The following is a 13,669-nucleotide window of genomic DNA, read 5'->3' as shown; positions in this document are numbered from 1 at the left end:
CAGGGTATAAAATGTGCCTGTTTTGAAAATAGGTCTGTCACAACCCAAATAACAGTATTTCCCTCACTGTTTGGCAATTCCACAATGAAATCCATAGCAATCTCTCTCCAAGGCGCTGAAGGTTCAGCTACCTTCTGCAATAGACCTGGGGATTTCCCCTGGCGTCTTTTTGCTGCTGCACAAATGGGGCAGCTAGCTACATAGCTTTCTATGTCCTTTTTTAGTGATGGCCACCAAAATTGTCTTTTAATCAGGTGTAAAGTTTTCACAAACCCAAAATGTCCAGCTAATTTGGAGTCATGGCACCGTACCATTAAGCATAGTCTTTGGCTTGCAGGGACATACAACTTCCCCCCCACCCAAGCCAAGTCTTCTTTCATCAGACAACTGGATTTGTTGTTCAAAAACCATTCATCAGTGGCCAATGCTTGTTTAAAATTTTGGGTGATGTCATTGTCTGTCACTGTTTCTTGTTTTTCCTGGGATCTGGTGACTACTTTAGCGGCTAGTTGACTGTTTTGTACTATAGGTTTGATTACGTCTGACCTTGCACGAATGTATTGCGGTTTTCTGGATAGCGCATCCGCCAGGAAGTTTTTTCCCCCCGGGAGGTATTTTAGAGTAAAATCAAACCGTTTAAAGTACTGAGCCCATCGTACTTGTTTTGGGGAGAGTTTCCTTGGGGTCTTTAGGGCTTCTAGATTTTTATGATCAGTCCAGACTTCAAAAGGGGTCTTACTGCCTTCTAGGAAGTGCCGCCAGGTTAACAATGCCCAATGAACTGCATAAGCCTCTTTCTCCCAAATAGCCCACCTTTGCTCAGTCTCATTCAACTTTTTGGATGTGTAAGCGCAGGGTTGTAGTTGGTCTTGCTCATTCTTCTGAAGCAGGACTGCTCCTATTGCCACATCGCTGGCATCTGCTTGTATGACAAATGGTTTCTCCGTGTCCGGGTGTTGTAGAATTGGTTCTGCTGAGAACAGCCATTTAAGTTTTTCAAATGCTGCCTGGCATTCCATAGTCCAGTTCAATGGTTGCTTTGGTTTAGGGTTGTCCTCCCCCTTTGTTTTTAAGAGCTTGGTGATGGGGAGGGCAATCTGAGCGAACGCAGGGATAAACTGGCGGTAAAAGTTGGCAAACCCCAGGAAGCTCTGTAACTGTTTACGTGTGCGTGGAGGGTCCCAATCAAGTACAGCCTGCACTTTTAGAGGATCCATCTCAACCCCCTGGTGTGAAATGCGGTATCCCAAATAGTCAATCTTCTCTTGATGGAATTCACATTTGGAAAGTTTGGCATAAAGTTTGGCAGCACGGAGTTTGTTTAAAACTGCCCTGACTAGTTTTACATGTTCTGCTTTGGTCTCGGTATAGATTAAAATGTCGTCCAAATAGACCAGAACCCCCTTATATAAATGCTGATGCAGCACTTCATTTATTAACTGCATAAACACTGCAGGAGCTCCTTGTAACCCAAAGGGGAGCACCTTGAATTGGTAGCAGCCGAGGGGGGTGTTAAATGCCATTTTCCACTCATCCCCTTCCTTAATTCTGACATGGTAGTAAGCCTCCCTTAAGTCCAGCTTTGAAAAAAATTTCCCTTTAGCGAGGTGTGCTAACATATCTTTCATAAGGGGGAGAGGATACACGTTCTGCACACTGATAGTATTAATGTTTCGGTAGTCAACGCATAAGCGTTTTGAACCATCTTTTTTCTCTCTAAACAACACTGGGGCTGCAATTTTTGGTCGGGCTGGCTCGATGAAACTCCTTGCTAGGTTTTTCTCAATGAATGTTCTCAGCTCTTCCAACTCCCTCGGTGACATGCTGTACATCTTGGGTTTAGGGAGTTTCGCGCCGGGTAAGATTTCTATTGCACAGTCAGTGGCGTGGTGGTGGGGGGAGCTCATCTGAGGCTTTTTCGCTAAAAACCTCAGCTAAATCCTTGTATTCTATGGGTATGCCCTCAGTTGGTGTGGCGTGACCAGGCATGGCTGTTTCTCGATTCTCTGCCCCCTCAAGTCCTTTATGTGGATACTCAGCGAAAGTCACCTTCCGCTGAAATTTTATGATGCCTTGTTTCCAATTGATTTGTGGGTTCCATCTTTTTAGCCACGCAAGGCCCAGAACCAACGGCCATTCCATGCCAGGTGCCACTATAAAGGTAAGCCTTTCCTCGTGGCTTCCAATGCCAATATGTAGAGGCACGGTGGCCAGAGAAGCTGGCTCCCCTCCTGCTATTGACCCATCTAGTTGGCAGAAAGCAATGGGGGTTTTCAGCTTTCTTACGTTAATCCCTAACTTCCCTACTAAGGTTGGGCTGATCAAACAACGGGTGCACCCCGAATCCACTAGGGTGGGGATACTTATCTCCCTGTCCTGGTTTGGGATAAATAGTCTTAAGGGGAGGGTAAGCGGTTTAATTGGTTTGCTTACCAGTGGCTCATCATCTGGATTGCTTCCGAATGACTGCGATTCCTCCTGTTCAGATGCCAGGGTTTCCTCCCTAAAGAGGTTAGAAGATGGAATTTCAATGGTCTCCCTGCTCCTCAGGACAGTCTCCTTCCCACGCCAACCCGGTTTTGCAGGGCCCTCCCCCAGTGGGTGGTTCCGGGCGGGTGTTTGCGAATGACACTCTGCAGCTCGGTGCCCTTCTTTTCCACACTTGAAAGAGGCTGAAGATCTCAGAGAGAATGCAGTTTGTGGTTTGAGGGGCTCGTGCTTCCATTGGGGTGGGGATTTCTTCCATGCTCATCCCGCTCGATACTGGTTTCTGGCCATATCGATCTCAGCTTCTTCAGCGGTGACATACCATTCATGTAGGTCATTCGGTGCCCCTCGGGCCACACAGGCATTGTATAGATCATCACTCAGCCCGTCCTTGAAACAGCTCACCAAAATATCTTCCGGCCAGTGCACACGACACGCGAGGTCCCAGAATTCTTCAGTATACTCTGCTACTGGCCGTCGCCCCTGCTTCACCACCTTAATGTGGTTGCGTGCTTTGCAATCTGCCAGTGGGTCCTCGAAGTGACGTCACAGGGCCATCATGAAATGGTCAAAATTCCACAGTTCTGGTGCGTTGGCGTTATGTAGGGTCACCGTCCATCTGGCTGCAGCACCCTCTAGGGCTAGGGTCACAACTCGCACTCGGGAGCCTTGGGTTTGGAAATCACGCCCATACTCTTGCATGTAGGTGAGCATGTGTGCCACAAAGAATCCTAATTACTGCAGATTCCCATCAAATTTCACCCCAAGGGGGGGAGATTCTCTTTCCAGTTGCGGGACTCATAGGTGGTTGGGAATGGGCGCCGGTATGCGTGCAGCCTGGGGGGGAGGCTTTGCTGGGTCTTCTCCCGCAGCTGCTCCACCATCTGTTCGATAGGCAGGCTCCAGAAGGGGGGTGCCTCCCGTGGCATCATCCATGACTGCTGCCCTTTCAGTGCTCTTTGGTTGTTGTTCTGGCTCCCTTCGGATGTTAAGATTTTCCAAAGTTTCCATCACCAATTGGGTTATATGCCTCTTCAGATAGTCCTCCCTCAGGGGTGCTTCAATCAGCCCCCCCTGGTCAGTAAGGGCTTCTAGTTCCAGTTTCCACCCCGGTTTTCAGTTGCCACGGTTGAGGGTGACTCCTCTGGTTCTCTCATCCCAGCTATCTTTCTTCCCAATGCCAATTGACCAGCAGGGCTTTTCAGGATTCTCCAGGGTTACCTCATCCTCTCCGATGGGTTGCACGAGACAGGCATCTGACTGGATGGCAGTTGCTGTCTCTCCCCAGCAATCGGTTTCTCCCAGCTCTCTGCTTTGTTCAGACATGGTTTGCAAGGTCCCCTCAGTAGAGCAAAGATTGCTTCTCTGGGTTGACCATTTTGCAGATTGTGCTTTCTGTAAGGATCGCCTCCAACTTAAGAAAGTACGAACTCTTTGCCCTTAGGCAAAGCAGTAGGATTAAAGTGGTAGAGACCCCTCCCTTTAAGTCAGAATGCAGATTTCAGCCAATACACAAGTGTGAAGATGTTTTCTTTACTATTTCCTTTGAGAACCCGAACAAACATGCATTCCCACCACTTCCCTTTAAAGTGAGACAACCCACATGGCTATCATATAAATTCCTGCAGGTAAAGGGAATCTCAGGCTTCCTTGGCGCCAGGATATAGGTTGTAAAATATCTGATGATACAGGCCATGCTAGTAAATTGAATCCAAGTCCCCCCTTCCTCCACTTGAATGGCAGTATCACTTTTAGGGATCTGACAGGTAGGCTGGTAAAAGAAGAAGTGAATGAGCTGTCCGGCAGCTCCTTCTTTTAAAGGGAGCTGTCTGACATCTCAGCTGCTGAGATCTCTTGAATTTCCCACCTGTAGTGTGAACCAATCAATTTAAACCACCTGTCAGATCCCTAAGAGTGATACTGCCAATCAATTGGGAGAAGGGGGAGACTTGGATTCGATTTACTTAGCATTGCCTGTGTCAACAGATATTTTACAACCTATATCCTGGTGCCAAAGAGCCCTGAGATCCTCTTAATGTGGAGGAATGTTTATGATAGCCATGTGGGTTGTTTCACTTTAAGGGATAACGGTGGGAATGCATGTTTGTTCGGGTTCTCAGGGAAACTAGTAAAAAAAACATCTTCACACTTGTGTATTGGCTAAAATCTGCATTCTGACTTAAAGGGAGGGGTCTCTACCGCTTTAATCCTATTTGTCTTGCCTAAGGGTATTCAGCTCTTACTTTAACTGAGTTGCTATCATTTCTGCTTAATAAAAGGATCCTTTTCAACTATCATGTTTCAAGAGTCTTTACTATCTGAAGTTGGAAGGAGAGGCAATCATTACAGATGGAGAAGAGGCTGAAGGAGCCAAGCCAAAAAAAGGGGGGATGTCAAATAAAGAGCAAAATTCAAAGCTTTCGGGGGGGGGGATGAGAAAGAGGCAAAAGCTCCCAGAATTGCAGAGGGAGGGGGACTTAAGCCCCTTCCTCAGAAAATCCTGCAATGAAGAGACCCTCCTCAGTCGGGGGCTCTGGACAGGCCACAGGGGACCCCCACCTTCCTCAGAGTTTCAGAGGGTCCCCTCCAGGGTGAGGCTGGCTGTCTTTTCCCCCAGGGCAACCCCGAATCCCCCTCGGAAGACCCAGCCTTGCATGGCTTCTCCCCACAGGAGCCTCTCCTGGAAAGACACGGAGCCCAAGCAAAGCTGGAAAATCCCCAGGGGCTGCGTCCCGCCCCTCAACATTCAACCCTGGGACCCATAAACAAGGTTAGTCTCTTCCCAGGAATGCCCCAGATCCCCTCCTCCTTCCTGGCCATCCTGGGCTTTCTCCGTGGGTCTGGGCTTTGCTTTCCCCTGAGTGCCCCATGCATGGAAAGAGGTGGCTGAGCAACATTGGATATGGTCTCCCCCGTTTCCAGGACTCAGAAGATGGAACCTGGGAATCTGCTTCCCTTCCTCACCACGAGGCTCCCCAGCTTCCTTCTCCCAAGAGGGGCTCCCCACTCAGCCGGGCAGAGGCCTGTCTGGCATCCCTGCAAGAGCCCCCTTGTCTGGCCTGTGCATGGGAAAGGGAGGCAGGGGAACATGGGATATGGGCTTCTGCATTCCTGGGTTACTGAAGATGGAAGTTGGATTTTGAAGATCAGCTTTGCACCTGCAACATGAGAGTCCTGAGCTCCCCTCCCCTCCTTCCCTACATCCCTCCCCTCCCCACATGGGGTGAGAGGCAGCCTTGATTTCTCCATCTCTTTTCACTTGGTTTTTTTCTAACGTCCCTCTCTCTCTTTCTCTCTCTGATTTTTTTTTAATTCTGCAAAGTTCGAAAAACCAGTTTTTCACTAAAGTTGATTTTGTTCTAGGAGTCTGGCCGCACTATTGCATCAGCCCTTTTCTGCGATGCCCTTGAGCATTAGCTTTTAAAATAAAGTAAATTTTGCTTCCAACTCAGCTGGCAGCTATTTCAGATCTGTGACATGCTCCGGCATTAACTGGTCCCCGGAGTTTTGTCTTTCATCACTATGCAAACAAATATCAGATTTATTTATTTCTTCAGCCACAGGTGCCATGTATTCCCTCTGGGGCCACTTTCAAGCATGGAGCTCCAAACCTCTCAATTCTAGATGATGGATTTAATTCCATCTCTGCCCCTGTTATTATGAATCACATGAAGATTATTTCCCTTTCATTTCCCTCCAGAGAATTTCCCAACAATCTTTGACTGCAAGAACTAGCTGAATTATTCAGGGATCCCTCCTGAGAGGGAGAATTATGATAAAAGTTTCAGCTCTGCTCTTTGGCCCAATCCTCCAGGGGAGACTTTGGGCAGAGAAATATGGAGTTTTGGGACAGGCAGAGTCTGTGCTCTTGAATGTACGTTTCCCTCCTTTCCAGGTGAAGCTGAGTGTTTCTCTGTGTTGAGAAAAAGCAACTGGATGTTCCACCTTGTGAGAGTCCTTTGATTCTTCTAATTCTTCTTTAGAAACAGGAAAGGGTTTCATCGATTCACGCTATGAATGATGGACCTCCTGCTTCTGCTTCTGATGCTGCTTTTGTCCCATTCAGTCTCTGGGAAGCTTGGAATGAAATGCCCGCTGAGTTCGGAGAACCAGGATGGAAAACCATGGAGCTACTACAGCCCAGGAGACCATCTAATCAGTATAGTCACCAGTGGAGATGAAATATTGCATACAAAGTTGCTTTTCAACGTGGCTCCTTCTCTTCAGTTTGTTTTCTATGATTCGTAAGTGATTCAGGGTGATAGAGTTGCACTCCCTCCATTCTAAGACTCTCCTTCTTTTCTGTTTTTTCCCCATTAATTCCTATATTGGGGAATATGTCTAATTTCCTGAATGATTTTGATTTCCATCGCTTCTCTCTATGGTCTGATTTTGTGAAAGTGATTCAAAACGGGGTCTGAAAAAAAGCTGAAAGGGCTGCAGATTATTTTCCTCCCTCAGTTCAATCCTTAATTTATCACTTGAATAATGAATTTTATTTAAAGTAGTGGTGGAATCAGTTGTAGTTGCCGTACCTCAGCCCATTTCCATATTTGTGTAACTGATCTTTGCTTTAGGATCAATGTTGGTTGAAGGCTCAGTAGGCTTGTGGAGGATTATATATATTATATATAACAAAAGTATTTGTTGTGGCTGTTGATTATAATAACTTGTTAATTTTTTTTTTCAATAGGACTTCTTACGATTTTTCATATGGCTTACGATTCATTTTCAATATTCAAACTGTCAATAAGAATTCCCATCTCTTCCACAATTTCACACTTGGCTACAACATCCATAACAACTATTTGAGCACTTTCCGCACTTCGGATGCCTTGCTAGACATTCTCTCCACTGGAGAAGCCAATGTCCCCAACTACAGCTGTGGAAGGAAGGAGAACCTCCTGGCTCTTCTTGATGGAGCTAGAAGGGGAATCTCCATCCAGATGTCAACATTAGGAGGCACCTACAAAGTCCCACAGGTTTGTGTGTGTGTTTCTCCTTCTGGTAAAGTGAGGGGTGGGTGGTGGTGGGTGAGCAATAGATGCAATCATGTCTTCTCCATGGAATTCAAGAGCTGTTTTTCTCCATATTAGCAAAAATCTCAATATTTTACCCCATTATGTTCATGTTGAGATTAATCATAAAAGGCCTGAAATGCAAGCAATACATTCCCTGGAGAAGATATTCTAACAACTATTTAACTGATCAAAAAATATCCCTGGTTGTTGGGGCCTCTATTGGCATCTTCATTTTCACAGATAAATAATGCCTGCCATATCCAGTCGGATTGAAGTTGGCAATAGTAGCATTTTATCTGTCTAAAATGTGGAATAAAAGGACTCAACAGGCTGGCCTGGCCTAACTTCCCTTTTTAATTGTAAATTTTTAAATTTGTCTTAAAACATTGGGGGTGTTTTAATCTGTGTCAGGCCAAATTATTTAATGGGTTTTTATATTATCTTTTAAATTTTTTAGTCTTTGTGTTTTATCTCTTTGGCTGTTCACCGCCCTGAGTCCTTCAGGAGTAGGGCGGTATATAAATCTAATAAAATGAAAATGAAATGAAATGGCTCTAGCAATTATAGGCCAAATAGACTAGCAGATATTGTGGCTAAAATTTATGCCATGATCCTCTTTGTTAAACTTGAGAAAAATTCATTCCTTGCAGAAGGTTTTAGGTAGAGTTAAATGCTATATAGATTTTGTAAGAAATAATGCATAAATTAATAATCTAATATTGGCAACAAATTTGTCTTGAAATATCTCATCTATATCAATGAGGTAAAACAAGATTTGCTGCTTTCTTTTTTTTTTTTTTTTATAAATTTTTTATTATAAACAAACATACACATATAGACATAAACGTTAAAACAAACTAGCCATAAACTAACTATACAGTGAAATCAAGTCACATAACTTGAACTTTGAAAGTTGACCTACTTCGGTAATTATATATCAATATATCTATATATATTATCTTTCGTCTTGTATCAATGTTTATATAACGATATTTCCTTTTATTTCCTTATTTTTGTGTCATTGGGTGGTAATCTCTTATTTCGTGTCTTTTTTGTCTAACCAATTGTACCATTCTTGCCAAATTAAGTAAAAGTCTGTATCTTCTTTTCCTTGTATTTCTTTGGTCAATTTGTCCATTTCTGCACATTCCATAATTTTTTGTATTATTTTTTCTTCTGGTGGCGTGTTTTCCAATTTCCACATTTGTGCGAAGACGATTCTAGCTGCAGTTAGGATGTGTATTATCAAGTATTGTGTCTCTTTTTTATAGTCCTTTGTCAGTATACCTAATAGGTAAGTTTCCGGTCTGAGGGGTACTTTTTGGGCGGTAATTTCTTCCAGTTGACTTTGAATTGTTTTCCAAAATTTTTTGACTTTGGGGCATGACCACCACATGTGGTAGTAGGTCCCCTTCTGTATTTTACACTTCCAACAGTTCTGATTAGTATTGGGAAACATCCTTGCCAACCGTGCAGGGGGGAGATGCCACCTATAAAACATCTTGTACGTATTTTCTTTGTAGGGCACGGACATTGTCAGTTTAGTATTTACTTTCCATATTTTTTCCCAATTCTCTAGGTTAATATTATATCCAAAATTTTTGGCCCAAATAATCATATTTTCTTTCACCACTTCTTCTTCCAATTTGTATTTTAATAGATAATTATATATTTTAGTTATTAATTTGTCATCTGATTGCATTATAATTTTATCTAATTCATTTCTTTCTTTTTGGATTCCAAATTTTTCCCTGTCATTTTTATATCTTGATTTTATCTGTAAATACGGCCACCAATCAATATCCGTGCCCTGTTGTCTCAGTTCCTCTCTTGTTTTCATATCTCCCTCTGTGTTCAACAATTCGTCATAGGTTTTCATCCTGTCTGTGTCCATTGTGTTCGGGTAGATTTGGGCCTCCATGGTTGATAGCCACCTTGGGATTTTGTCGTAGTGTTTTCTCCTTATTTCAGTCCAAATTTTTGCCAGTGCTCCTCTGATATAATGTCTCCTGAAGTGTTCATGTTGTCTGGGCTTTTCCTCCCATAAAAATGCGTGCCAGCCTTTTGACAAGTCAAATCCTTCTAATGCTAGTGTTCGTTTATCTTTGAGTGTCATCCAATCCTTAATCCAAGTTAAAGCTGTTGCAGTGTAATAGGTTTGCCAATCTGGTAGTCCCAGGCCACCCCTTTCTTTAGTGTCCTGCAAGTGTTTCAATTTAATCCTGGCTCTTTTTCCTTGCCATAAATACTTTAATATCATTTTGTCAAGGTCTTTGAAGTATGATTTTCCTGGGTTTATCGGTATTGTTCTAAATAGATATAGTATTTGTGGTAAAATTGTCATTTTAATTGAGGCGATTTTGCCTAGTAGTGATAGTTTCAATTTACTCCATACCTCTAAGTCCTTCTGGATTTGTTTGGCCAATTTGATGTAATTGTCTTCTTTGAGGGATGATACCTTATTGGTGAGCCAGATTCCTAAATATTTTATTTTTGTAGTTGTTTGTATTCCTAATGTCTCTTCCAATTCTTTCTCCAGGGTTTTTGTCAAATTTTTGGTTAGTAGTTTTGTTTTTTGCCTATTAATTCTCAATCCTGCCACTTCGCCATATTGATCTATCTTCCTTAGTAAATTCAGTCCTGATTGTTTTGGTCGTTCTAAAATGAATACTACATCGTCCGCGAATGCTTGTAATTTATACTCCTGGTTTTTGGTTCTTAATCCTTTTATTTCATTGTCGTTCCTGATTTCATTCAACAGTGGTTCCAATGCTAATATATATAATATAGGAGAGAGAGGACATCCTTGTCTCACTCCCTTAGATATTTTAAATTGGTCTGTTGTCTCTCCGTTTATCCATATTTTTGCAATTTGGTCTGAGTATATTGTTTTGATCATATTTAAAAACTTGTCGCCGGTTCCCATTTTTTCTAATTGCAGTATTAAGAATCCCCAGTTAAGATTGTCGAACGCCTTTTGTGCGTCAAGGAAGAGTAGGGCCATCTTTTCATTTGATTTTTGCTCATAATATTCCAGTATATTAATTATTGTTCTTGTGTTCTTATTAATTTGCCTGTTTGGAATGAATCCATTTTGATCAGGGTGGATGTAATTCACGATAATTTTCTTCATTCTCTGGGCCATGATTGATGTAAATAGTTTATAATCTACGTTTAGAAGTGATATGGGTCTGTAGTTTTTGGTTTGGGTGAGATCTGAGTCTTCTTTGGGTATCAGAGTGATGATTGTTTCAGTCCATGATTTAGGAATTTTGGCTTCTAATATTGCTTCATTTAGGACTTGTAATAAAATATCATCTGTTGGCTGGTCTTCGATTTTGTAAAATTCCGCTGGAATGCCGTCTGGACCTGGTGTTTTATTGTTGTTCAGCTTCTTCTTTGCTTCCATTAATTCTGACATCGATATTGGTTTGTTCAAGAGTTCTCTTTGAGTTTCCTTTATTTCTTGAATGTTGGATTTATTTATATATTCTTTCACTTTTTCCAATTGAATTTCTTCCTGTGCATATAGTTCCTGATAAAAATTTCTTACGATTCGCTTTTTTTCTTCGTCCATGTGCTGTAATTGCCCTTGTTCATCTTGTAGTTGGTGTATTATTTTTTTTTTCCTTTTCTTTCTTTAGTTTATAAGCCAACCAACGTCCTGTTTTATTTGCGAATTCGAATTGGTTTTGTTTTGCCATTTTGATTTTCCTAGCTATTTCTGTTGTTGTTATTAAATTTATTTCATGTTTGATGAGATTTATTTTCCCGATGATCTCTTTCTTTTCGGGTCTACTCTGTAATTCTGCTTCCTGTTTTCTGAGCTCAGTCAATAAATTATTTCTTCTTTGCTGTTTCTCTCTGTTTTTCTTCGCCTTAAATGAGATTGTTAATCCTCTTATATATGCCTTTGTAGTGTCCCATAGGACTTGCAATGATGTTTGTTCCCTGTTATTTATTTGGAAAAATATCTCCATCTCTTTCTTTATCATCTCAATATATTCTTTGTCTTTAATGATCTCTCTATCCATCATCCATCGTCCCCTTTTTGGCTGGCCTTTCCAGACTATTGTTATAGGACTGTGGTCCGCCCATGTATTCGGTGTGATTTCAATTTCTTTTATATTTTCTCTTAATTCTGCAGTCATCCAGGCCATGTCTAGTCTGGACCAGGACTGGTGGGGATTTGAATAATAAGTATACTGTTTTTTAGTTTTATTCAGTTCTCTCCAGGCATCTTTCAATTGTAACTCTTGAATCATGTCCTTAAAAGAATCAGGTAGTGTCTTTTTCCTAGAATTATTTTTTTTATTACTTTGGTAGTCATAGTCCATGTCAACGATTGCATTATAGTCCCCTATTATACATAGATGTTCGTAGTCTAATTCTTTAATTTTATCATGTATCTTTTTAAAGTATTCTTTTTGGCTCCCGTTCGGGGCATATATTGATATCAATAACATATTTCGGGTCTCCATCTTAATATCTATCATTAGTATCCTGCCATCTTCATCTGTGTAAATTTGTTTTGCCTGGATATGGCTTTTAATGTATACTGCGATGCCTCTTTTTTTTTGATCTGATAGTGAGGTGAATAGTGTTCCAAATTTTCTGTTTTCTAGTAACTGTTGATGCTGTTTTTTGATATGTACTTCTTGTAGGTTGATAATATCTATATCTAATTTTTGAAGTTTTCTGAAAGTGTGTGTTCTTTTGGTTGGTAGATTAAGGCCATTTATATTAATTGAGATTAATTTCAACTCTCGTCCCATTTCCTTTAGTTTTTCTTTATTAGTTTAAGTTTACTTGTGTTTCTTGTTACCATATGCGTTTTCTCCCTAGCCCCTTCTCTCTCCATCTTCTCCCTTTCCCTAGGCTCCTTCTCTTCCTTTCCTTTTTTTGTTTCCCCCGTGGGGTGTTCCTGATTTGCATTATCTGAATCACGTCTAGCTTCCTGTTCCTCTTCTATTATAAAGTGGGTGTCAAAGAATTCTTGTGCCTTCTCTATCGTATCGATTTTGTATTTTTTGTCGTCCCAAGATATTAAGATTCCTTCCGGCACCAGCCAGCGGAACATTATTTTGTGTTGAATCAGTAGGGTTGTCAAAAAATTGTAGTTTTTTCTGTATTCTCTTATTCTTCTTGGAACTTGTTTTAGGGTTATTATTTCTTTCCCTTGGTAGCAGGGTTTTCCCTCTCTCATGGATGTATAAATCTCTTCTTTTACAGTTTTGCGTGCGAATCTGACATGTATTTCTTTAGGTAGTTTGTTCCTACGAGCATAGTTCGTATGAACTCTATATATTTCGTCAATTTCCCTACTAATATCGCTTTTTTCCTTTTGGGTAGCCTCTACTAATATATCTGTCATCAGGTCTCTTAGATCTTCTCCTTTTGTTTCTGCAATATTTTGAAATCGTAAAAAGAATGATGCTTTTTCTAATTCTAAGTGGGTAATTGACTCTTCGAGTTCTCTATTTGACTCCATTTGATTTTGTTCGATATTGTCCATCTTTTTCTCCGTTAGAATCATTTTAGCTTCCATGTTTTGGATTCGTTCTTCGTTTTTGACTATGTTTTGTTGTATTCTCTCGATCTTATCGTCCATTTTTTTAATATTATCATTTATTTGTCCTACTTCTGATTTCAATTCCTCATGATTCTTTTTTGTTTCTTCGTGATTATTTGCAATTGTTTCTTGGGTTTTGTTCATCCCCTCCTGAATCATAGCTAGTATAGACTGTATATTCTGTTTGCTGTGTGCACTGGCAGCTTTTTCTTTATCTGTAGTTAGCATCATGTCTATGGTTTTTTGTTGTGCGGGTGAAGATTGTGTAGGTATTGGGTTTGTTGTTAATTTTTTCCCTGATTTAGTTATTGTTAGTGAAGATGTTGCCATCGTCGTCTTTTGTATTAATTTTCCCCAAATTTTCATATACTAATTAATTGGGGGTGGGTGAAATATCGTTATATAAGGATCGGGTTAATTAATTCGAAGAGGTTAGGGAGAAAAAACAGTATTTTAACAATTCATTCTTCTATTCTTGTCCCTAAACAGTATAATGCAATTAATACTTAAATACTAAATAATCACAATACTTAAATTCACTTTAAAATTAAACAGTCTCTATATAACCTTTCTATGGTAGATCAATGGG

At 41.0% G+C, this 13,669-nt stretch overlaps 1 protein-coding gene across 1 annotated transcript in view; it reads left to right on the top strand.

Annotated features, from left to right (window-relative positions):
• Window positions 1-13,669, top strand: part of LOC139318744 (vomeronasal type-2 receptor 26-like) — a 44,714-nt gene that overhangs the window by 12,821 nt on the left and 18,224 nt on the right. Inside the window, exons 2-4 of the mRNA XM_070946323.1 lie at window positions 5,159-5,257; window positions 7,065-7,071; window positions 7,181-7,469. Of these exons, the coding sequence (XP_070802424.1) occupies window positions 5,159-5,257; window positions 7,065-7,071; window positions 7,181-7,469 (395 nt within the window). The remainder of the gene's footprint in view (window positions 1-5,158; window positions 5,258-7,064; window positions 7,072-7,180; window positions 7,470-13,669) is intronic.

Source organism: Pituophis catenifer, unplaced genomic scaffold, assembly GCF_029215685.1.
Source record: "Pituophis catenifer annectens isolate HBS135680 unplaced genomic scaffold, rPitCat1.0.hap2 SCAF_6, whole genome shotgun sequence".
NCBI lineage: Eukaryota > Metazoa > Chordata > Lepidosauria > Squamata > Colubridae > Pituophis > Pituophis catenifer.
The sequence above is the reverse complement of the archived record's forward strand: the minus strand, read 5'-3'. Positions and strand labels throughout refer to the sequence as shown.